The sequence below is a fragment of the Pogonomyrmex barbatus genome, unplaced genomic scaffold, assembly GCF_055798465.1.
Source record: "Pogonomyrmex barbatus isolate J1 unplaced genomic scaffold, ASM5579846v1 scaffold3, whole genome shotgun sequence".
NCBI classification, from domain to species: domain Eukaryota; kingdom Metazoa; phylum Arthropoda; class Insecta; order Hymenoptera; family Formicidae; genus Pogonomyrmex; species Pogonomyrmex barbatus.
This window is the reverse complement of record NW_028297127.1, coordinates 7,841,992-7,864,926: the sequence shown is the minus strand read 5'-3', so window position 1 is coordinate 7,864,926 and position 22,935 is coordinate 7,841,992. Positions and strand designations below refer to the sequence as shown.

General features: G+C 33.8%; 3 protein-coding genes and 3 pseudogenes across 10 annotated transcripts in view; 4 read left to right on the top strand and 2 right to left on the bottom strand.

Moving 5' to 3' along the window:
- Nucleotides 1–124: 124 nt before the first annotated feature.
- Nucleotides 125–1,557, top strand: LOC105427076 (uncharacterized). Its single transcript, XM_011638634.3, has 3 exons — nucleotides 125–425; nucleotides 734–915; nucleotides 1,056–1,557. Exons 1-3 carry the CDS (start codon nucleotides 144–146, stop codon nucleotides 1,315–1,317), a joined length of 726 nt encoding a protein of 241 aa, XP_011636936.3. The 5' UTR covers nucleotides 125–143; the 3' UTR covers nucleotides 1,318–1,557.
- A 2,061-nt stretch (nucleotides 1,558–3,618) lies between these two features.
- On the top strand, nucleotides 3,619–5,398 carry LOC105427133 (28S rRNA (cytosine-C(5))-methyltransferase-like; annotated as a pseudogene). The gene is made up of 4 exons (XR_016139991.1): nucleotides 3,619–3,997; nucleotides 4,084–4,446; nucleotides 4,535–4,907; nucleotides 5,228–5,398. The product of XR_016139991.1 is annotated as a 28S rRNA (cytosine-C(5))-methyltransferase-like (transcript).
- A 273-nt stretch (nucleotides 5,399–5,671) lies between these two features.
- Nucleotides 5,672–8,633, bottom strand: LOC105427075 (vacuolar fusion protein CCZ1 homolog; annotated as a pseudogene). Its single transcript, XR_016139910.1, has 11 exons — nucleotides 8,492–8,633; nucleotides 8,156–8,378; nucleotides 7,843–8,086; nucleotides 7,653–7,747; nucleotides 7,501–7,593; nucleotides 7,189–7,400; nucleotides 6,934–7,108; nucleotides 6,716–6,854; nucleotides 6,486–6,634; nucleotides 6,154–6,407; nucleotides 5,672–6,074 (listed from the first exon to the last, which is right to left on the bottom strand). The product of XR_016139910.1 is annotated as a vacuolar fusion protein CCZ1 homolog (transcript).
- On the top strand, nucleotides 8,526–11,545 carry LOC105427132 (mitochondrial Rho GTPase-like; annotated as a pseudogene). The gene is made up of 10 exons (XR_016139990.1): nucleotides 8,526–8,601; nucleotides 9,350–9,560; nucleotides 9,659–9,704; nucleotides 9,792–9,893; nucleotides 9,983–10,020; nucleotides 10,107–10,278; nucleotides 10,353–10,466; nucleotides 10,526–10,712; nucleotides 10,868–11,126; nucleotides 11,198–11,545. The product of XR_016139990.1 is annotated as a mitochondrial Rho GTPase-like (transcript).
- Nucleotides 11,546–12,307: 762 nt separating this feature from the next.
- On the top strand, nucleotides 12,308–14,591 carry Rpp21 (ribonuclease P protein subunit Rpp21). Its single transcript, XM_089079878.1, has 6 exons — nucleotides 12,308–12,448; nucleotides 12,836–13,031; nucleotides 13,116–13,177; nucleotides 13,530–13,621; nucleotides 13,711–14,025; nucleotides 14,130–14,591. The coding sequence occupies exons 2-6, from the start codon at nucleotides 13,028–13,030 to the stop codon at nucleotides 14,488–14,490; spliced, it is 834 nt and encodes a 277-aa protein (XP_088936004.1). The 5' UTR covers nucleotides 12,308–12,448; nucleotides 12,836–13,027; the 3' UTR covers nucleotides 14,491–14,591.
- Nucleotides 14,498–22,935, bottom strand: part of Cad87A (cadherin 87A) — a 178,697-nt gene continuing 170,259 nt past the window's right edge. For all 5 annotated transcript variants that reach the window (XM_089079860.1, XM_089079861.1, XM_089079863.1 and 2 more), the window contains 15 exons: nucleotides 22,673–22,926; nucleotides 21,070–21,202; nucleotides 20,776–20,991; nucleotides 20,135–20,434; nucleotides 19,714–19,958; nucleotides 19,140–19,433; nucleotides 18,805–19,002; nucleotides 18,516–18,738; nucleotides 17,743–18,287; nucleotides 17,365–17,540; nucleotides 17,133–17,268; nucleotides 16,843–16,967; nucleotides 16,668–16,769; nucleotides 16,378–16,591; nucleotides 14,498–16,065 (listed from right to left, as the gene is read on the bottom strand). In XM_089079860.1, the coding sequence (XP_088935986.1) occupies nucleotides 15,949–16,065; nucleotides 16,378–16,591; nucleotides 16,668–16,769; nucleotides 16,843–16,967; nucleotides 17,133–17,268; nucleotides 17,365–17,540; nucleotides 17,743–18,287; nucleotides 18,516–18,738; nucleotides 18,805–19,002; nucleotides 19,140–19,433; nucleotides 19,714–19,958; nucleotides 20,135–20,434; nucleotides 20,776–20,991; nucleotides 21,070–21,202; nucleotides 22,673–22,926 (3,278 nt within the window). In that variant the 3' untranslated portion in view covers nucleotides 14,498–15,948. The remainder of the gene's footprint in view (nucleotides 16,066–16,377; nucleotides 16,592–16,667; nucleotides 16,770–16,842; nucleotides 16,968–17,132; nucleotides 17,269–17,364; nucleotides 17,541–17,742; nucleotides 18,288–18,515; nucleotides 18,739–18,804; nucleotides 19,003–19,139; nucleotides 19,434–19,713; nucleotides 19,959–20,134; nucleotides 20,435–20,775; nucleotides 20,992–21,069; nucleotides 21,203–22,672; nucleotides 22,927–22,935) is intronic.

Below are 22,935 nucleotides of genomic sequence, written 5' to 3'. Positions count from 1 at the left end.
GCCATTTTTCGATCAAATCAAAACGAAAAATGGGAAATTAGCTTAAAAAATATCTCAGCGGACGTGTGCTTTGTTGCGATCCCAAGCAACGTGAAGTGCGCCGAGCATGCGCGCGTGATGTTTACAGATGGCAGCAGCAGTGCATGAGATTTAAATCGGTGTGTCAAAGTCACCCGTTACTGTCAATAGTACCAGCCGGCATTATTCGGGCATTATCGTCAGCGGAGCAAAGGATGGAGAAGTCATTCACATCACTCTCAAATTATTTTAACAGATTGCGATATAAAGCGCGCGAGATCGACGAGGGCATCGAAAGGCTCGCCGAGACATGGAAATCGCATCTTCTCATCGGTGGCTACGCGGAGCGGACGGCCGAAACAGATGCTCACTTAGAGAAATTGTGGGAATCGATTCGCAGTACCGACGTAAGTATCATCCGAAATCACGTTTCGAGATGCCAAGAGTCTCTCTTCGCGCGAAATACAAATCATAATCATAAACAAGTACAGTAAATTGCTCAAGTGTAATTTTTTTTTATTTTGCGTGAAGGTGATAATTAAACAATTGTCATGTTATTTTTATAACTTTATCTAAATGCGTTATAAATATAAATTATCATCTTTGTCGTATGTTATTATTGTTATGATGAGTAACTAGAAGTAATGTATTTTTTGAACTATGAAATTTTAGAGTAAGTATTTTTTATTATAGAATGTGCGATTAATTATTATAGAACGCGATAGAGAAATTTCAATCCGAATTGGAACCGTCATTGGAAGAGACGGATCAGTTACTGGAAGAGTCACAAGCGCTCTATGAAGATATCAAAGAAAAGTGTGACAATTTAGACATTGTTCTGGCGGAATATGGTTATCATTATGAAGAGAATAACATTGGAGAAGAGAATCATTCTCAGTACTATATCATTATTTATGCGATTTAAGAATTAATATAATAAATTTCAAATCTCTGATGAAATATTCTTTCTTTACATTTGCAATTCTATAAAATATTAAATAATAGAGACAGAAGTATAATGCTTATCTTTCTTTCAGAAATGATAGTAAAGATTGTACAATACACGGTGAAGTAGAAGTCGAATTTACACCGGATTTAACATGGAAATGCAAAACTAAATCCAGAGATTCAAGCAGTTCTAATACAAACCAAAAAAATTCAACCATTAAGGGTATCGCAACACCTGTAATCAAAAGTTTACAATCAGTTTTACAGTCAGAGGCATTTTATACAAAAGAATCATTTAGCAATGCGTCTATACAAGAATCAGATAATTCGAAACAAATAACGAAAATATAATTGTGAGATAATTGTATGTTCTCTCTGACTTTTCATCCTTTAAAGTAAAAAGGAAAAGTGCATAATGCATTAGTGCCTTATATAATAGAAATGTAAATTTATATTAATTCTTAAAGAAATGCATGTATATTTATACTTTATTGGTATATGAATAATCTGAGTTACCTTATCCTAGATTTTACTCTACAATTTTATGGTTATCATAACATAAATAAAACATCAAATAAAAATGTAAGAAAAGGATTAAATTTTATTGATTTTTATATAAATTTTTAAAGAATTCTCTAAGAAATTTTAAGTATTGAAGAAAACTAAAGAATAAGATTAACGTCCATTTCTACTAATGTGGATTGATTTTAAAATTTTGATTTAATTTATTTTTATTCTTTTCTACTTTTAAGAATTAAAGAGTAAACATTGAAATTAAAATTAATAAACATTGATAGGAGTGGACATAACGTTTTTGCTAATTTTTTGAACGTGTTAATTAATTATAACATAGACAATTCTTAAAGATTTGAAACTTTATTATTTGACAGCTAACAAGTATAATTGAAAGATTTATCGATATGACAAATGGGATATTAATTGGGATATTAATAACATTTCTGACTGCAGTAGATTTTGATTATTTTAAGAGTGATTAATAGCATCATTCGATGCTTTAAGTTACTAGAATTATGATCAAACTGATTATAATCATATTTAAATGGTTAGGTGTTAATACTTCAGAAAGATATATCGAAGACATAATTATACAAAAATTGTTTCACAGTAAATTATTATATAAAATTTATTATCATTTCTTCTTTTTTTACACATTTTTAATTAAATCTGAATTTGACATAGATCTATTTTAATCGATTTTGTTTAAATCCATTGAAGCCGAAAATATAAATAATTCATATTGTATATAATTCATATACAAATAATCTGACACAGAAGTAATCTAATCTGTCCTAATCTAACATAGGGTCTGTTCTTTTTAGCTGAATTGACTGCATTAATTCAGAATTTATCATTCTTCCAGTGTAAGAAAGAAAGATAAAAAAGAAAAGAGATTTTTAAATCTTGTATTAAAAAAATTTCATGCTATACATGGAAAAGAAGAAGCTCAGAAAAAGTGTGTAGAGTTAACAAACGAATTGAATTTTTTTCAAGGAGCTACAAAAATGGTTGAATAATGGCAAGTGATATGAACAATTGCATATATATATATATATATATATATATATATATATATATATGAAACAGTCCGGAAGTAATGCGTTATTTGTAATGCGGTTACTTTTTGTTACTTTTTTTTCAATCGTCTTTGTATCTTTAATCTCCACAAGTTACTTTTAAAAAAGTAACTTACCCAACTCTGATATAAATATAAACTTTTACAAGTTCTGTGTAATAACGTGTGGGTTTATTTATATATTAAGGTTTGGAGGGACTTAAAAAGTCACACTTTTATAAAAGTGTGATGAGATCGAAAAAAAATTTTGTATTAAAAATTTGAATCTATTTATTTATTCGTCTCATTATGCATATATATCACACTTTTTATTTATTATAAAAAATTAAAAATAGACTCTCGTAAAATCCCATACGATGTGATAATCAAAATTAAACAATTCCAAAAAAAAGTTAAGATTAATTAGAATGTTAAATTAAAAATATTAATTATAAGTTGTTAACAAGTTCTTATATTTTTCGGCAAAAAATGTGGAACTAATTTTCTTTGTATCGTTCCAATTAGTATATGTACTGCCGCATGTATGAGAAGGATGTTCTTTATAATGATGTTCTTTATTGTATATATAATTATAATGCAAACTAGATATAAAGGCGCATTCGAGAAAATCTCATTGGATTTCAACAGAACTCCGAGTGGCCGTCTAGTAAACGATAAGTGAACTGTTACTTCATCATTATTAACATTTTGTAAGCATTTATAACACGTTCGTATCAAGCTAAGTTGAAGCTCAAAATTATTAATTAAAAATTAAATATTATTCAATCGCATTATAAATTATAAATCGCAATTTATATCAAGATTTATAGAAAGTAAAGATTTATAGCAGAATTCATCGTATTCATCACATTAAGTAAGCTAAATTGTTTATATTGTTTGCAAGAAATCGCTCTTTTATATTTAATATTTAACAGTCTAATGATTATTTTTATCAATGTTAACACAGGTTAATTAATTTACTTTAATTTACTTTTTATTGTTTTTCAATTTTTAAAATTAGAAAAAGATACAAAGTAAATTAAACCAAAATTATATTACATAAATCTTGCTAAGAATAAACATTAATCAAAATATTAGCTTATTATTATTATGTAGAAAGTAGTAGTGATAATGACATGATATTTAATAATGATGACAAAGATGAAGAAGATGAAAATAAACAAATAGAACAAGATGAAGAAGAAACAAGTGAAGAAGATAATCAATTGTTTTCTATGGTAAAACGATCAAAGAAAAATTTTAAGAAAGCAAAGCAAAACTTTATGGAAGATGACATAGAAAATGATAGTAAAGAAATGATGAATTTAGTGATGAGGAAGAATCTGCTGAAGACGAATTAGAGGAAGAAGAAGAAGAAAAGGAAAAAAATGATAAAAGTGACGATGATGATTTATTTCCTATAGAAAAGGCTAACAAGAAACTGAAAGAAAAGGAAAAGTAAGTTAATTTTTAATTATTATTTATAAAACTAACTTTTCTTTCAATTAATAATTAATAATTTTCTTTATTTTTTTACCAAATAGAAAACTAGCAGAAGAAGAAATGGATGATACAATAGCGAATCAAAGTATATTTTCTTTTCCAACTGAAGAACTTGCCAATGTTACTAATTTAAAAGACGTTCAGCAACGAATACGAGACGTTATTATGGTGTTATCAGATTTTAAAAGATTACGGGAGAAAAATAGGCCACGTTCTGAATACATCAAATTACTTCAACAAGATCTCTGTACATATTACAGTTACAACAATTTCTTAATGGAAAAACTCATGCAAATATTCCCAGTGGACGAGTTTCCAGAATTTCTGGAAGCGAGTGCGAGGTACAAAGACCTATGACGATTCGCACGAATACTCTGAGAACGCGACGACGTGATCTAGCTGAGGTACAGATTCATTTAAACTAAATTAATATTATTTTTATGTCTAAGGCAATTTATTTATAATTGTAATTCATATTGAATATGTTTTCAGGCTCTTATTAATAGAGGCGTTAATCTTGATTCAATAGGAAAATGAAGTGGTAGTTTTTGGTGATATATTCTGCACAAGTGCCTGTGAGTGCAACACCAGAATATCTAGCGGGACATTATATTATACCAGGTGCTTCTAGTTTATTGCCCGTAATGGTATTGGATCTCAAAGAAAATGAAAGAATTCTTGATATGTGTGCCGCACCAGGCGGTAAAGCTTCACACATTGCTGCTATTATTCTGGAAAAATTCTGGAACACTGTTCGCTAATGATATAAATAAAGAACGATTAAAAGCTGTTGTTGGCAATTTCCACAGACTTGTGTATTGTCAATTCTATAATCTGCAGCTACGATGGACGAAAATTCCCTACGGTAAAAAAATTTTATTTTTATTAGTATTTTTATAATTCGTACTAAATATATTTTTGGAATTAATAAAATATAATAACTATAATATAAATATAATAATATATATAATAAATTAATAAATTATATATTAATAAATAAATAAATAAATATATATATATATATATATATATATAAAATAACAATTGCCAGATTCCAGATAAAAGGCTTCGACAGAGACACTTTTATTGGATGCTCCATGTACAGGTACAGGAGTAGTTGCGAAAGATTTTAGTGTAAAGATGAACAAGGAAGAGGTAGATGTCCAACGATATTGTACATTACAGAGAGAATTATTGTTAGCTACAATTGGTTGTGTTAACGCGCGATCCGAAACGGGTGGTATTATTGTTTATTCGACTTGCTCTATTCTACCAGAAGAGAATAAATGGATCATCGATTACGCTCTTAAAAAACGCGACATTAAATTACTGCCTACTAAAGTTTGGAACTATTGATAGTTTCGAATTAAAATAAAAAATTTTCCAACAATATTCAGAAAGATGAAACGGAAGAAGATTCTGATTAAAATTCGTTTTTTACAGATTTTTACAATAATTTGGCTCGTAATCAAATTTACAAAAATGCTATTATTATTACATAAAACTATTATTATCCTAACATTATGTTTTATTTATATGTACAAATATCTAAATTTTTCAATATTAATGAGTAATATAAAATATATAATAGAGAAAGAAATTTATTATATAATAGAGAAAGAAATTTTATATCACATAACATGTACGTAAATTACACAACTTCCTGTAGTTATTTTACAGAATGTATATTGCCTGTTGATAATTAACGAGATAGAGTTTACATTATAAAAGATTTTGAAAATTAAGAAAATAATGTTTATGACTTATTTTCTGTTTTTTCTATATAATTATCGGTGAAAAAAGACTTTTTAATTGTTTTTCACAAAACCTCTTCACTTCATCTTTAACAAAGAGAGATTATTTATTATATAATTATCACAATCCAGTATCATGAATATATTACTCATCATCAATTTCTATAATACTTGCACTTTTTTGTTGTATAACAAAAAATTCTCTTAAATTAGACAATTTTCCAACAACCCAATAATCGCTTATGGTCTTTATGATTATTTCTCCAGCTTCTTTCAGTCTAAAAATCAAATTGATTAACACATAATTCTCATTAGCGCACATGTTTTGTGAATTTTAGAATTTTGAAATGTACATACCTGTTTTTATCATTATATATATCCGTGATAATCCTCAGGTATTGTAAGTACGTTAGAGCAGTTTATTATCTAAATATATTGTACTTTTATATGCTAAATTTAACTTGTTAAAATATAGATACTTAGTACATGATTCTGGTGTGATTATTATATGTTTAAAGCACTGTCAGCTACAGAGCTAACTAATGTAGTTAATTGTGGGCCTAGAAAACTGTCTAAGCTTTTGAAAAAATCAATTAATAGACTAGTTTTCTCTGTAAAATAAAATATGAATATTTTATTATTATTTTATTTCCACATGATATAACTGTAATTGTTTATGTTTTACTTACTATCGATGAAAAGGCATATTGTAGTACTTAGTGCTCGATACACTACTAGATACAATGACACAGGTTTGAAGGTAGAATAATTAATAAAAATTTTCAATGATTTTCCAATTAAACTAGGCTCATTAACGCTAGCAGGCCCAGTAACAAATCTAAACAAAAATGTTTTTAATGGCATTCTCTTCGCAATTTACATTTACATTGCAATGTGATGTGAATATATCGTTTCTTACTTTCCATAGTGCGAAGTGAACGGTGAGGGGGAATTTCTAGGTATTGAGCCTCCATGCAATTCTTTTTCAAGATGAGCTGGTAAAAGAGTGCTCACTAAATAATAAACTACTTGCATGTCCTCAGGTTCCAAGCCGCTCCTAAATCATACATCATATAAATCTTGTGCAAAAGTTAATTCATTTATCGCAGTAGAGAAATAATGAATACATAATTTATCAAACAACTTGATCATTATAGAGAAATGCTGTATATTTTACTTGTGTAAACATAGCTTCTACCAGATTCATAAAGCATTGCACTTTAAGAAATGTAATCTTATCAAGAGACAAAAATTGTAGACCTTGAAAAATATCTAGGATGTCACTATTGTTCAGTTTCAATGAAAGCAGGTACTGAAACAGAGGTAGAATATTAAATATCAAGCCATATTTAGGTTACACTTTATAAACAAATGTGCATTCATGATTCTTACCCGTGGATAAAAATGTTCCAGGTTGAATTTCAACAACATTACAGATTCGGGATCATTAATGATTGTTTCAAAAGAACTCATGAATAATTTAAACATCATATATGTCTGTTTTAATAAGCTGTTTAATAGCTTGGCAAACACCACTGGATACTTCATCATTCTGATATTTATTACCATCCTTTTCCTTATAGATATATGGTATTCCAACAATCTGTAAAGTATCGTATAAATTTAGTTTTTAATATTACATAAATATAATTAATAATTTAAAAGAATAATTTTATATTATTTCATCATTTTTAAATACTTATCATTACCATCCAGAAATTTAGTTCTGATTGATAGTATATCTGTCGTGTCTTGTATGTATGACAATAATCACATGGTTGACCAGGATTGAAAAATCTGCAATGCAATCTCTTTTGTAGAAATGTTCTCCTTATACTTAATCGCAAAGTACATACTCTATAAACTTGATTATCGCTTCGCTAAGCCCAATATTTTTTATTTGTATATCTAGATCCTGTTCTGGATAGTAATACAATATCTTCTTTTCCTCCTATAAAAAAGAACATGCATTCACATTATAAGAACCTGCAGAAATTATTTAATTAGAGAAAGATGTACTTTTCTGATATATTTTTGTATACTCACTTCTCCTTCTTTCTTTGCGTAAGTGCCATTAAAAAATATAAAAGTGTTCCAACGTGATTTCAGGCTTAGAACTCATTCTATGAGTTTGAGTAATCAATTACGGTTACTGCAATGTGTACGAAAATTATTTTCCGTTCATTGAGATATATCAAATAACATCTCTTGACAAAAGGGATTATCAATCTTGATCACCGTGCCGATTTTGGAGATCCCGCGCGGTAAAAGCGCTAAGTTTTGGATTCAACTGTGGATGCGAATGAAAATTGAAGGATTTTGTTTTTGAAATCTCTTATTTCATATATTTCGAATTTACCTTTATGATCTTCGAATTGTAAATTTTTTATTAAGTTTCCAAAAGAAACTCTCAAAAAATCGTGAAACAAGTATATAGGGCGAGGGGGCCAGCTCGCTTTGAACCTGCCATCCTTCGATATGAGTCGAGCGTTAAGCACTGAGCCCCGTAAATTAATATCTCGTTAAATATCTCATTAAATATATTTGAACAAAATTTAAATAATTACAGTTTTGAGCGCTTCCTGAATAAAAAGAAATATTTTAGTACATATAGCGTTTGATAAAATAAATCAAAATTTAAGTTTAAGCAGCATTAACCCCTGGCAAATTTATTGAGAAGTTGCAAAACAAATACCTCCTTAGAATAAGCGTTCAGCAGAACTTTCTTAATGTTGGCAGCATATCATAATGCGCTTACTAAGCTGCTTTTTCTGCTGAACACAGCCATTCATTGCGATGGCATAGGTAACCTTGAAAAAACCACCCTCGAAGCGCTATTACTTTAAGTCCGTCGAAACCGCCGAGATTTGCTGTGAGATTTGGTCTCTAACCGCGACGGTCGCGCAGTCAGCATCTCGATGAAGCGTTGAGGTGGGGTATATAAGGTGATTCTTTCATGGCACGAAATATCAGTGGAAAAAAAAAAAAAAAAAAAAAAAGAAACATCGTCGTGGTCGTTGTTTCGTCGCCGTTGAAATATCACTGTGATACTGATCACAGTCGCCGAGGCTGCGTGCATTTATAGGTTATAGTCCAGTCACCGAGGCATCTCCTCCGGAAGATGCCGTTCGTGAAGAACTGAGAACGCCGTCGTTTGAGACGACAGTCAGCGACGCCGAGATGTAGCGTCCGGTCGCGCCTCGGCGCAACGTCAGGATACTGTTGATCGGTGAGCGTGGCGTCGGTAAAACCTCCCTGATATTGTCTCTGGTGAGCGAGGAGTATGCGGAGGAGGTGCCGAGTAAGACCGAGGAAATCACGATACCGGCAGACGTGACGCCAGAGCAGGTGCCGACGCATATAGTCGATTATTAAAGGTACTTTTGGTACGCTTCTTCCTTTAGATTTCCGTTAGGTTTCTATATAATTTAAATGAGATAATACTACTTGATAATTAAGATACCCGAATGTGATTGAACGATTCATCAGAGAATTTATTTGCATTTTCCAAGATTATCTTATGTAAAAGGAAATAATAACCTGTTCTTTACAGCTGTGGAACAAACAGATAATCAATTGGCAGAGGAGATCCAGAAGGCATACGTGATATGTGTGGTTTATTCAGTGGATGACGAGGATATTCTGGACAGAGCTGCCAGTTACTGACTATCCTTAATCAGAAGATGCTTACCCAACAACCAGTTCGATGTCCAGTTGTACTTGTAGGCAATAAGATTGATCTCGTGGATTATTCTACTATAGAGGTTTGTAGACTTTTAAGAAGACTTTAAATTAAGCAATCCTATTCCTTACAATCCTTCCTGTTAATCTACATTTTGCATTCTGAAATGAATTCTTTCAGGCTGTATATCATGAAAGAATTCACAGAGATTGAAAGTTGCATAGATGTAAGATACAGTTTGCTCAATCAATATGAATAATAATATGAATAATGGAAAGATTTATCTAAAGAAATATAATATATTTCTTTCAAGTGTTCAGTGAAAACACTTCAAAATGTCTCAGAGACGTTTTATTATGCACAAAAAGCAGTTCTGCATCCAACTATCTCTTTATATAATTATGATACACAAGAGGTGAGAAATTTTGCTTTACATTTTATTTTTTCTTTAATTTATTCCCTGAGCTTCCTTTCTCATCAAATCATTCTGATTTCAGCTTACAGAAGGAATGCAAAACTGCTTTACAGCGAATTTTTAAAGTATATACTTCATATAAATATATGATATATATACATGAAAAAAATAATTCGTGATATAAACTATATTATTTCTTTTCTGATGCAGATAATGTGATGTAGATAATGACGGTCTTTTAAATGATATGGAGCTGAATGCTGAATGCATTTCGGCAATGGTGCTTCAACACACCGTTATAACAGCAAGAAACTGGAACATGTGAAAGCTGTACTGTCAAAAAATATTTGCGACGGTATATGTAACGGATATATCACGATGAAAGGTGAATATTTCAATTATCTTAAGTATTAAATGTATATGTGAGTTATTAATTATTACTATGTAGGTTTTATGTAGGTTTCATGTATTTACAATATTTATACAACGCGGAAGAAACGAAACAACCTGGGCTGTATTAAGAAAATTTAGATATGATAACGAGTTGTCAAAAGAATATATCATCCTTCATATGTATAAAAGTTACGGAGCCACATTCTTCCAATATGTCACTGAGTAATTTCGGTTTTCAGATTGAAAGTCCCGCTCGACTGTAGCACAGAATTGTCGCACAAGAGACAGGAGTTTCTGACTTTATTGTTTATGCAGCGCGACCGTGACGATGCTCTTGGAGAAATGGAGTCGTTGTTCTCACGATGCCTTGTTCCACCTTGGGACGATGAGTACAGATATACTGTATCCATGAATGAAAAGTTGAACGTTCGTACTCATTATTTTTAGAATGCCAAATGTATGTAGACTAAACTAAAAGAAAGCGATATATGTATTTTTGAAAAACGGGGAAATATCAAATGGCAATATATGTTTCAAAGTAAATAACTTTGCTATGATGTATAAGTATGTGATTCCTTTAGGAATGGCCCACATTTCAAGAATATATGTGTCAATGGGCTGCTAACACTGACAAATGTGCGTAAAACTATAGAATACATGGCATATCTGGGATATAATATGTGCCACGAGTGTCAAGCGAGCGCTATCATCACTCGCGAAAAGAAGGTAGATCTGGCGAAAAAGCAATCTAGCAGAAATGTTTATACTTGTCACGTCATAGATTCAAAGAATAGCGGGAAGGTCACGTTGTGTCGGACTCTCATCGAGCCTAAACTCGAGGTAAATTGTTTATTACAATTATTGGATCCTCAACAGAATTATCGTATTCATCTCTTCGGACGTAATTCTAGAAATTGAACGATGGTACCGTCGAACGCACACGTGACTAAATACGTTGCACGTTATATGGACAGCAGAAGACGATGGTGTTGAAGGATATAAACGTGCTGAATGTCCAGGATGCTTTAACACCGGTGGAAATCTAATGTGATGCGGCCGCTCTCGTCTATGACGCCAGTAATTCAAAATCGTTCGAGTATATAGCACGCATTTACGTCGTAAACAACCTTCTTGCAACCTTTACAGCCTTCTCGCATCTAATATTTATGCGTTACATAACGTGTCTTTGTTACAGAAACTTTGCCGATAATAAAATTCTGATAGTAGCAAATAAAAGTGACCTTCCCGAAGTGAAGTAAAGCTATCTGTTGCAACCGGCCGCTTTCTGCAGCAAATACAAACTAATGCCACCGCAGCCGTACAGCTCGCGGACTATTCAACGTGAAATTTTCGTCAAGCTGGTTACGATGGCAGCCTTCCCATAAGTTCAACCATCACAGTCTCAGAGTGGTAATAACGAAAACTGCCGGACGAATCTCGGATTTCTTCAGTTTACAGATAGTAGATTATTTTCATTTGTAGCTGACAAACATTTCTATATATCTGAAAGTATAGATTACGCGTCAAGACTCTTAGAGCTTTTTCGCTTTTTTCTTCTCTCATGATAATTTACATCGCGAAGTTACTTTCAGATTTGCATTTCTCATCGCACCTTTTCTTCGTTCTTGTACTTTAATTCGAGGAAAGATAGTAATATATAAGAAAAAAAAAAAAATCGACACGGTGGGCCGCATATAAATCGATATACGGCTCGCTGCTCTGTGTGTGTGTGTGTGTGTGTGTGTGTGTGTGTGCGCGCGCGCGCGCGCGCGCGCGCGCGCGTTACGTACATGCATGTATACGCAGTAGGTTGTGTGTGCGCTGTAAGAGACGCACTTGGTGCGTTCACGCACGCACACAGGCGCGCCTCCGGAATGCCCATTTTTATGAAACGATCGAACTTCTTTCCCGCGCGATCTCGCCCGGCGCGAAATGTCGATAGCGCGCGTCAATGTTTGCGATTTTTGAAACCCCCCTCGCGCGATTCGCGGCTCCTCCGTTTCGCCAGCGACTCGTCGCGTACTTTGTGAATCTTGCGAAAATCTTTTTAAACTAGTACAACCAGTTCAGCCAAAGAGAACAGGCCTATAATCAAACCGAGGCTATCAAATGGAGGGACAACACGTGCCTACGCATTGGAGCAAAAGAGTCAGTGACGTATGGTACATACAAATAACACATTCAAAGATATGTTATTAGGTTCATCGTAGTTTATAAATAATATTTACATCCTATTTATAAAATTTATATTACTTTATTTATATATAGTATATATAGTACTTGTGATAGTTTTATATTATATATTATGAAGTTTATAAAGATAATAACATACTATATTATTTTAACAAAAATATAAGTTGAAAGCTATTTCTGATATATGTATATAAAGATAATCATGCTCGAATATAAAATTTATTGTTCTTTGTAATATTTAATATGTAATAAATTAACGTAATATATAAATTCTGAGAAGCATCTAAACATCTTGTATTTCTGAATGTGAAGCTATCGAATCACATAATTCATGAAATCCTCATACGTATGTACAGAAATGCTACCGGAAGTTTATCCCCCCATCTGGCAGGTCTAGCACCTGACATCACTGGTTCCTGTTAGTTCTCATGTTCTAACCTAAAAAACATGTTGTGAAACTGCCCAGATAAACACATTGAATATAAATTGTCAGATTATCAATTTTTAATTATTTATCCAATTCGGAGCAGTAAATAATAGATTTAAAAATGAGTAAGTTAATATCACTTAAATATTTTTAAACATATATCTATATGTATAAATATGTTCTAAACATTTATACACGTGTGTTTATAGAGAACAAAAATAAGTTTTGCCAGCATAAAGACGTATTTGAACGAATGAATTACTTATATCAGGTAATTACGAAACTTTACATTCTTCAGTAATGTCTATTATTTCAACATCTATTAATTTTAACTTCGGTTTAATTTACTTTTTATTTTTTTCTAATTTTTAAAACTGAAAAAAAATAAGTGAATTATACCGGGATTAAAGTTAATTTATTATTGGTGAAAACGAATAAGCGATCTTTATTTATCTACTATAATAATTTTTTATCTAGTAATGTAATCTGTAGATATATAACGTTATCGTAGCAATTACATTATTAGTTCGCTTATCAAATAAGCGATTTATTTATCTACTATAATAATTTTTATCTAGTAATGTAATGTATAAATATATAACACTATTGCTATGTTATTGTAGGCTAGTTATCTCATGGCAACATCGAATCGAGTTGCAGCATCTTATTTCGGTAATAATATGGTGGCTTGTGCCAAGAAGGCGGTGTTACGTATGTAAGTTTTTAAATAATTTTGCAATTTTTTTTTTAAATTTAGGAAAGAAAATTGTTCATGGAATTTGTATTAATGATTTGTTATTTTAGGGAACCAGATTTAAAGAGAAGCATATGTAAATGGTGTCAGAGTCCGCTTATACCTGGAGAATCAGCCAGAGTTAGATTGCTATCGAATCCTTTAAAGGGTCTCAGATGGACATGTTTAACTTGTATGAATATTAGGAAATTTGTTATGAGAAAGGGATACAAATTATGGCTTGAGCAACCAGAATCAATAATTGAGACTTTAGATTTTACAGCCAAATCAAAAAATAAAAACACACAGAAATGTAGCTCTGCAGAAGTACTTTCCAAGAAGAAAGAACCAAATGAAACTCGTCCTAAAAATTCTACAGATTTTTTGTAAGTTTCTAGATAATTTATTTTCTTGAGAAATTAAAAAAAAAGTTTATGTGAAAAAAGATTTTGATTTATATGATTTATGTTAATGATTCATATTACCTTAGGAAACCGGATTTAAAAGAAAACATATGTGAAGGATGTCAGAGACCTCTTATACCCAGTGAATCAATCATGATCAAATCACTGCCAAATTTAAAAGGTGTTAAATATACATGTCCAACTTGTATGGATATTAAGAAATTTCTTACGCAAATAGAATATAAATTATGGCTTAATCAACCAGAATCATCAGCTGATAGAACTTCAGATTTTACGGCAAACTCAAAAGACGAAATCATACAGAAATTTGACTCTACAGATGTTCCCAAGAAGGAAGAACAAAATGAAATTTGTCCTGAAACTCCTACAGATCACCTTAAAAATGTCAGTCAAAATAATATGAAGCAAATTCAACATACAGATTAGTCTAAGATCTGGTGTACGAATATTTTTTATTAATGACTTACATAAAATATGTTACAATATTACAATAAATTTGTAATTAATAAAACAGATATTTTTGCTAACTGGAATATTCATAACCATCTAATAATATCATGATACCGATAATAGTTTTACATTAAATATTCTTAGAAATAACTCGATCGTAAGTTTAAGTTACTGCTTTTATCGAGTAGTTGCGATACGTTTTTTTTTTTTTTTTTTTACGGAAAGTGGCATCCGCAGGGAATTCCCGAAGGTCACGATCTTCTATGTTCTCAGCCGAGGACGGTTTGTGTGGTCGATATTAAAAGTGTAAAGTCGACACGATTTCTCGAAGGCAAGATCGTTTCGCCGCAATGACACTGGAATTCGCTGCGAGTGTCATTACTTCATCTAACTATGATATGACTATGTCCGCCCATCGCCAGCAACTCGTGCAAAATCATTACGATTTAAATCATTGCACTCATACTCGGGCGCAATCAAATCACAGTTTAATCGGAAAGAAGAAAAATATCAGTCATCAGTTAAAGTAATGCTATCTTAAATAAATACACTAGTAACATAATACACAATGTACTAACTTGAAAATTATATCGCGCTACTATCTTGATTACGTCCCGTTGTGCGTGCAGCAACAATGGCGCGATTATTTATTCACGAGATGATAACCGCATCACATTGATACCAGAAACGTGGCAGTGATCGTTGTAAATGGCGCGGTGAAATTCGAAAGCGCGTACGTATTTCGGATTAAATACTATATTAAATTAACGAAAGTAATACAAAGTAATACAAAAACTGGGCTGGACGGAATCTACACATTCACTTATATACATATATCTGTCGTGCCAAGCTTCGGTCGTGTCGAGTTATCTCACAGTGTCTATTTTACTTAGCTTATAATCTTCTCGCTTTTTTCTTTTGCGTTTTCTTTTTTGATTCTTCTAAAAAGTAGCTCTAACGATAAGGTCAGACGGGACCCCAGGTTGGCAACGCACACATATATACATGCACACACCAGCTACGGGGATTAATTACTCCAGTAATATTGACTGTGTCGTTCGTCGTCACTCTTCATCATGAGTCCTTTCGCAAGCTCTCGCGGAAGAGTTTGAACTGAGAAAATGGCAAAAATCACGCAAGTAAAAAAGGGCGAATCTCGCGAATGTCGTGTGTCATGTCGTATTATGTGAATGTCGTGTTGCTCTTCTCGTACACGCGTCTACTCGCAGGACAAACCCGACCAATATTTAATTCGGTTATTGTCAAAGAGGTGTGTGCATGCGAGTCGCCCGAAGTACGCTCCGAAGAGGCGCGTGCGATGAAAAAGAGCCGCGGACAAAGAGGTACAACGTACGGCGACGGAGCTTATTTAGAGATAGAAAGGGGAAGGGAGGAGAGAACGGGCCGAGCGTGCCCGTATATCTCAGAGCCGATTTATATTAGCCCCGAAACGAACTGGGGTTGACCGTCACGGTCGACTGTCAGCTGCGGCATCACATTCGGGGAAGGTTGGAATGTTGAGCCTTGAAAACCCATTGCCGATTCGTATAACTGAAATAAAATGAAAAAGAACAATATTTAAGCCTTATTCTTATCTTATATTACTTTAAATCATATTTAATTATCTTTGTTATTTTGAAAATTATATTTTAAATTATATTGTGTACATCCACTAAGTATGATTGATTTTTTTTTATGTACATTAATTCTTGGAACAAAAAAGACATTATGTAGTAATTCTCAGAACATTTATGTTAAAACTAAAACTATGATCTAAGAAAGAGAATTGTTAAAAGTTAGTTAAGTTTGTCGGTGCAATGAGGTCTCACAGTCTACAATATTACTTATCAGTCTTATTTATACATTGTGATTTCCTGGAAGCGTTGTGTAATCCGGCGTGGTCGGACGATGCCTATTCGCAGGCAATGGATGCTGGATGGTAGCATAAGTATTATCTTGAGACGTGTCACCCATGCCGACACTTACACCACTGCCACGTCTCTCGCCGCCGAGACCGCCCTCGGGCTCGCTAAACACTTGCATCGTTAATTCTTGCTCCTCGTAGAGCTTCAATTTTCTGCAATCAAGAAAAATGCTTTGTCATGTATGATATATAAAAAATTGTGTATGTGTGCGCGGGAAATGAAACTTACTGCTCGATCCACAGTGGGTTCTCCGTCGTGTTTAATTCATCGATGATCTGTTTCTTAATTAGGCCGTCCTTCTTGCGTATATCATTTGGCACAGTTATTACCCTGAAACATCATTGACATCATAGAAATGTCACATTTATAAGCGAGAGCACATCTGGAGTCTTTGTATTCTTACCAATGGCGTAAACAGCAACAAACTACCGTTACCGTGACCGCGCCTACGAGTAAGACAACTAAGAGAGCTATTAAAGCAGCGAGTGCAGGATCAAACGGTTCCTCTTGAACTCCAGCGTATGCAGGCTGAAATGATCACGAATTATATGCATCAATATGCTTCAATGATTTTATATAGCAATATCATCGATTGTTTTTTATAGTAATAAGGAGGCTTATTTCGTGCAATTACAAAATAATTATATTTCGAATTAAATCATATGATTAAATCATAAATATCTCGATACTCACTACGACATTTTCTATGGCAAATCCAGCATAATAATGCTTCAAGAAATCGTATTTTGCATCAATAACCTTGAGCACATGAGGAATCGGCGCGATGGTTTGAGTTTTCGGTTCAACGACGTGCAAATACATGTCACACCTAGAAAAAAATTTTTATATAGATTGTACAAGATATACACAGAAAGAGATATACGAGAAAAAAATAGAAAACAAAAAATTATCTATGTGGAATTACCATTCTCTGCGGATGTGTCCAGAAGCATCAACGTGATATCTGATATCATCCACTACGACTCTGCTTTGCGTGGCGTTGGATAATTCCGAAACAATCTCGTCTCGTTCACTGTTAACTTCCTCCGGAGGCCGGGATAATATGACTCGTATTAGTTGAGATGGTTCAAACACCCATACCTTGATGAAAAAAATAAAAATTAATGTAATATAAATGTAATATTTAAACAATTTGTCTATTGGGCAGAAACAATTTGTCTATTGAGCAGAAAAAACTATAAACTTGATATAATGTTATTGAATTGAGGTATTTACTAGAAACATATTATATAAAATTGATAGTAATTGCATTAAATTATTATGGTAACTATAAGAAACTTACATGGACTTTGGTCATCGCGTATCTTTCCGGAATAGCCGTTTCTTTGGCGATGACTTCAACAATAAATCTATCTTGATTGTATTCCGCCATGTATCCGCTCGTAACGAGTTTTCCGTCTTGCGTAACATTAAACGGGCTCGGCACTATTGAGCCACTCGGTTTTTCCGAACCGTATTTGTAAAGATTCGCGCTGGCGACGTAATAATGAAGAGTGCCGTTATCACCGACGTCCAAGTCGGACGCAGTTACTTTGGTCACAAAATCGTTTATGTTCGCCATGGAATTCACGCCGGCATAATAATCGTTGCGTTCAAAGATTGGTGGATTATCATTTTCATCCAGCACGGTTATCGTCACGTTCACGTGCCCGTGTTCCGGATTGTGAGTTAACGGTCGACCAGATTGCGCGGGACTGATGTAGAGATCAGGATCGTTGGATGCGAGAATAGAGAGAATATATTTATCTCTTGTCTCGCGATCAAATGATTTATTTGCATAAATACTGCCATCAGATTTATCCATGTAGAAGGCGTATCCTTCATTTCCTAAGAGAGCAAATAATATATTTGTAAGAATAACACTTAAGTCTTTACAGTTTGTTAATAATTAAAAATTAAAAATTAAAATATATTATAAGGAGACTAATCTTACTATCGAACGTTTATCGAAAATTTATTTAGCTTTATTCATAAAACAATTATAAGAAGAGGAAAGACATGCTTCAAACATCTCCAGAATATATTATATATATATTATATATATACATTTATTACCTGCTTCTATGTAATAGTAAACCTTGGCGTGTCTGCCTTCATCTTTATCCTCTGCTGTAACTTTACCGATGAGATAATCTTTTGGTCGATTTTCGGACACATGGAAATTATATTCCTCATAAAATTGTGGTACGTTATCATTTGTATCAACTAATTGGACTGTTAATAAACGCAATGTTTCATACGCAGTAGGACTACCATGATCGGCTGCCACAAGAACAAGCTGAAAAAATATGTACATAGAATCCCAATTGTTTCATAATAAAGAATATTTTAATATATTACTCACTTCAAATTTACTCTTGATCTCACGATCAAGGATAATTTTCGATCGAAGTTCGCCGGTTTCTTGATCTATAGAAAATTCTTCGGTTTCTTGAACGTTCCTATTGCTGACTTTTAAGTGATAACTGACACGACCATTCTCGCCAGGATCTCTGTCGATCGCTTTTACAGTTAGTATTAAATAATTCGGCACACCTGCATTCTGAAAAGTGACAGTTAATTAATATATTACATTAATATTTCATTAATTATTTATATATTTTAGTTATAATAAAACTGGAATTTATAAGCTCTCTTTTTATTCTCAAACGGGAAACAATCTTTTTTTTTCATGTGTACCTCTGGAACTTCCACAGTTGCGTTCGTCAATTCCGGCATCACGAATTGCGGTTTATGCTGATTCACAGGTGTAACTCTTATGTCGACATAACATCTGTCTGAATGTGGACCGTTTCCGGCACCGTCACGTGCTTCAACCTCGATTCTGTAAGAACCGGCTCTGCCGAGGAGCGCAGCCGCGGGATAAAGAATGCCGGTTTCGCGGTTTAACGAAAATGATTCATTTTCGTTCCCATTGATGATTGTGTACCAGACTTCGCCGTTTGTCCCGTCATCTTGATCTACCGCTCGTACCTTAAGAAACATTGTGATTATGTCAATTTTGTGATATGTTTATAAAAATATTTCTAATTTTTAATATTAAAAATCTTATAAAATATGTTGAAAACATTGAAAACTAAAGAGGATGATTTCTATCGACATTTTCTCTATAAAAAGGATAATTTAAAATTTTATATAATTTTTTATATATTTTCTATATTAAACAAGCTAAATTGTGTTTAAAAAAAATTCTGTATCTATTTGTGTTAGTATAAATTGTTACTTTAGAGTTATCAAAGATAAATAATGATACCTGTAAGATAGGCGCCGGTGGGTTAACGGATAAATTCTCCGCTACGGAAGCTCTATAGCTGTGTTGCGAGAATATCGGTCTGTTATCATTCTCGTCAATTAATTTGACAACCACCGGCACGGTGGTGCTTCGCCGAGAATTTACATGGGCGCCGTCACTGGCCATCACCGTTATAGTGATTTCCGGCGTCATTTCTCTGTCGAGAACTGTGGCCCCGCCCACGGTAATTTCTCCGGTTTCATGTCCTAAAAATTGCAAAAAATCACGTAAATTTAGACAAAAGTTAAACGCTGTATATATAAATTCTTTTATATTCCAATAAGATTTAAAACCTAAGGGAAATTAAAAATCAACATTCAATTTATAAAGTTTTATTTCTCACGATCATTACGATGCAATCAAGTACTGTTTAATAGCTTACCGATGTTAAAGTCAGCGGCATGTTCACCAATTAGACTGTAACTGACATCACCGAAAGATCCCTCGTCGCCATCCGTAGCTTTTACAACGATAACGCGAGTGCCAGGTGGAGAATTCTCTTTTACCGACGCATTGTACAGTTCCTTTTCGAATTTCGGATTCTGATCGTTTACGTTGATCACAGTAACTATGACTCTCGCAGTCGCGGAAAGTTGGGGCACTCCAGAATCATAAGCGATCACCATGAATTCCAGTTGTTTCGTTTCTTCATAATCGATCACTTGACTGGTTCTTACGATCCCTGTGAACAAAAGTTAGAAGCAGCTAAAAACAGATGCAATCTTCCTGAAAAACTGATTTGTTATCTGAAATAAAATCTAGAATGCTGATTATTGTTTTTATTATCTAATAATTTATTTTCTTTTTTATGCAAAGAAAAATAATATGTTCCAATAAATTAGAAGATATTTAAAAATTCTCTCTGCTGAGAGAAATTATTTCAAGATTCCTGTAATATGTCATGTTCACGATAGTAAAGTGCTGCTTTACTACCGTACTAACGTAAGCAAATTGGTTTTCGACGGTGACTTTCGGTAACATGCTTACGCGGAATTGACATGGGATTCACGACGAGCAACTTACCGGTAATATTATCAATATTGAAGTAAGGGCTCGGAGGATCGATGGCGTATCCCGCTATGTTACTATCAGCGTCTGTTGCCGTAAAAGCACCTACGACAGCACCGGTGGGTTGCTCCTCTTGCATCTCTATCAGATACCGGGGATTTTCTCGGGTCCACGGCTTTAGAAATTCGGGTGCCATGTGATTCACGTCGATGATAGTGACTACCAGTTTGCCTGTTGAAAATTGTAATGCGCGTGTTGAAAATGGCAAAGAATATTTTGTATCATTTTCTTGAAAATTTTATTATTTACCTCGTCCCTGTTGCAATGTGGGTGCCGTGGTGTCGCTTACAACTATTGTAACGCTTACCGTCGCTGCTATATCACGATCCAAGGCTCGGACGACGGAAACCTGTCCGGTGGCACGATCGACTGCAAAGAAGTCCTACGAAAGCAAAAAAAAAGAAACATAAAGAAACATAAAGATAAGCTAGGCATAAAGATAAGAAAATACTCTAATTAAAAATAATATTTTTATTAACAAGTTATTTTCATTTTTATCATTATAGAAATATATTTGCAAAGATAATAATATTTCAAGAAATTAAATAATATAGTTTATTAGTATTAGTATTTTATTATTATTAGTATTGTTACAATCGAGCATCCGCTCGTCGTTGCCTCCGAAAATCAATATTTCAAAGAGAGGTCGTTCCTTATCGACAGAATGTTTCGATTCTTGATAACGATTTGTTTGTTTTGTAAAGTCGATTGCTGCCGAGCGGCTGTCATCTTGCAAGTATTCATTTGATTTTGTTGTTTTTGATTAATTAATAAAATTCGTTCTTTGTAATAAAGCGGTTTGCTTTATTTCGCGAGTGCCCGCCGCGAGCGCGACATTTTGGAGACTCGTCTGAGATCGTACGGATCGATCGGACAAATCGTTATTAATATGGCGAAGCATCGATCGCTGACGGGAACTGAAAGTGCAACGGAACAACGAACGGAATCTGAATTCTGATAGTGCAACGGGGAGACGGATGGCTTCGGCAAGGAAGTCGTGGAGAGGAGGATCTTCTCGTTTTGCTCGATCATCAGGCTAATTTTATTTTAAAAGAAGATTGCCTTGCCCGCGATCTTTTTGACGATGGTTTTTCCGCTGGGCCATAGGGCGAACGCCAAGACAGGGACTTGAGGTGTCTATAAGGACGAAGAGTCCACGGAAATAAATTCCCCTCCTTGTCCGAAGATTAAAGAAAGAAGTACACAAGACTCAAAATTGAAGAGACAAGAAAGAAAAGGGGCAGATTTCCGCGGCGGCTCATTATTTCCTACGGAGCGGAAGATTGGGCCCGGAAATTCGGCGCTCGGTAACCTGTAGCAGCAGCTCGGGATAGAGCAAGAAGCCGTACAATGCCCTGGAATCTTCGCTGAGCAAGAGGAGGCCTCTCAAGGAGAAGGTTCATAAAATTGCCGGGACGGCAATTTTGAAGAGGAGGAGAGCAGAGTGTTACTGAGCGATGATCCGCTCGTCGTTGCCCCCGAAAATCAATGCTTCGAAGAGAGAATCATTCCCTACCGACGTGTCGCGGAATGTTTTGATGTTCGTCCGATGACGGCTTGTTTGTTTTGTGAAGTCGATTGCGGGAGAGTTGCCGAGAGGCTGTCTCATCTGGCGAGTATTTGTTTGATTCTGTTGTTCTTGATTAATTAATAAAGCTCTTTGTAATAAAGCGAGTTGCTTTATTTCGCGAATGCCCGCCGCGAGCGCGACAGTATATTTTATGAGAAAATTTATAATATTAACATTATTGCATTTAGTAAAGCAATTTTTTTTATCTCTATGTCGAAATATAAAGTTATACGGATTTAAAAGATTTTTGAACGAGATTTAAAAGGAAAATATATCTCGTACCTTAAAAGATTTGCTGTCGTTAACGCGTTGGCCATTTCTATCAATAGCGGTGATTGGTTCGGAAATGGCAAAGTTCAAAGCTTCGAGATTCGTGCTGTCCGGATCTGTGGCTTTCAATGTTGTGAAAACGGTGCCGATTGGCGTGTCTTCTGTAACTTCGGCTCGCTGCGTTTCAGGGGTAAAATACGGGGCCTTGTCGTTGCTGTTCTCCACTTCGATCATTAGTGTCGTCGTTCCAGTCAGGCTCGGTGTTCCTGAAACGA

Excerpts from the sequence above, each read along its gene's own strand:
- LOC105427076 (XM_011638634.3), top strand. The coding sequence starts at position 144 with ATGAGATTTAAATCGGTGTGTCAAAGTCACCCGTTACTGTCAATAGTA. Across the intron at positions 426-733 it reads AATCGATTCGCAGTACCGAC|AACGCGATAGAGAAATTTCA; the intron begins GTAAGTATCATC and ends TAATTATTATAG. Across the intron at positions 916-1,055 it reads GGAGAAGAGAATCATTCTCA|AAATGATAGTAAAGATTGTA; the intron begins GTACTATATCAT and ends TCTTTCTTTCAG.
- Rpp21 (XM_089079878.1), top strand. Across the intron at positions 13,622-13,710 it reads AAGAAGGCGGTGTTACGTAT|GGAACCAGATTTAAAGAGAA; the intron begins GTAAGTTTTTAA and ends TTGTTATTTTAG. Across the intron at positions 14,026-14,129 it reads AAAAATTCTACAGATTTTTT|GAAACCGGATTTAAAAGAAA; the intron begins GTAAGTTTCTAG and ends ATATTACCTTAG.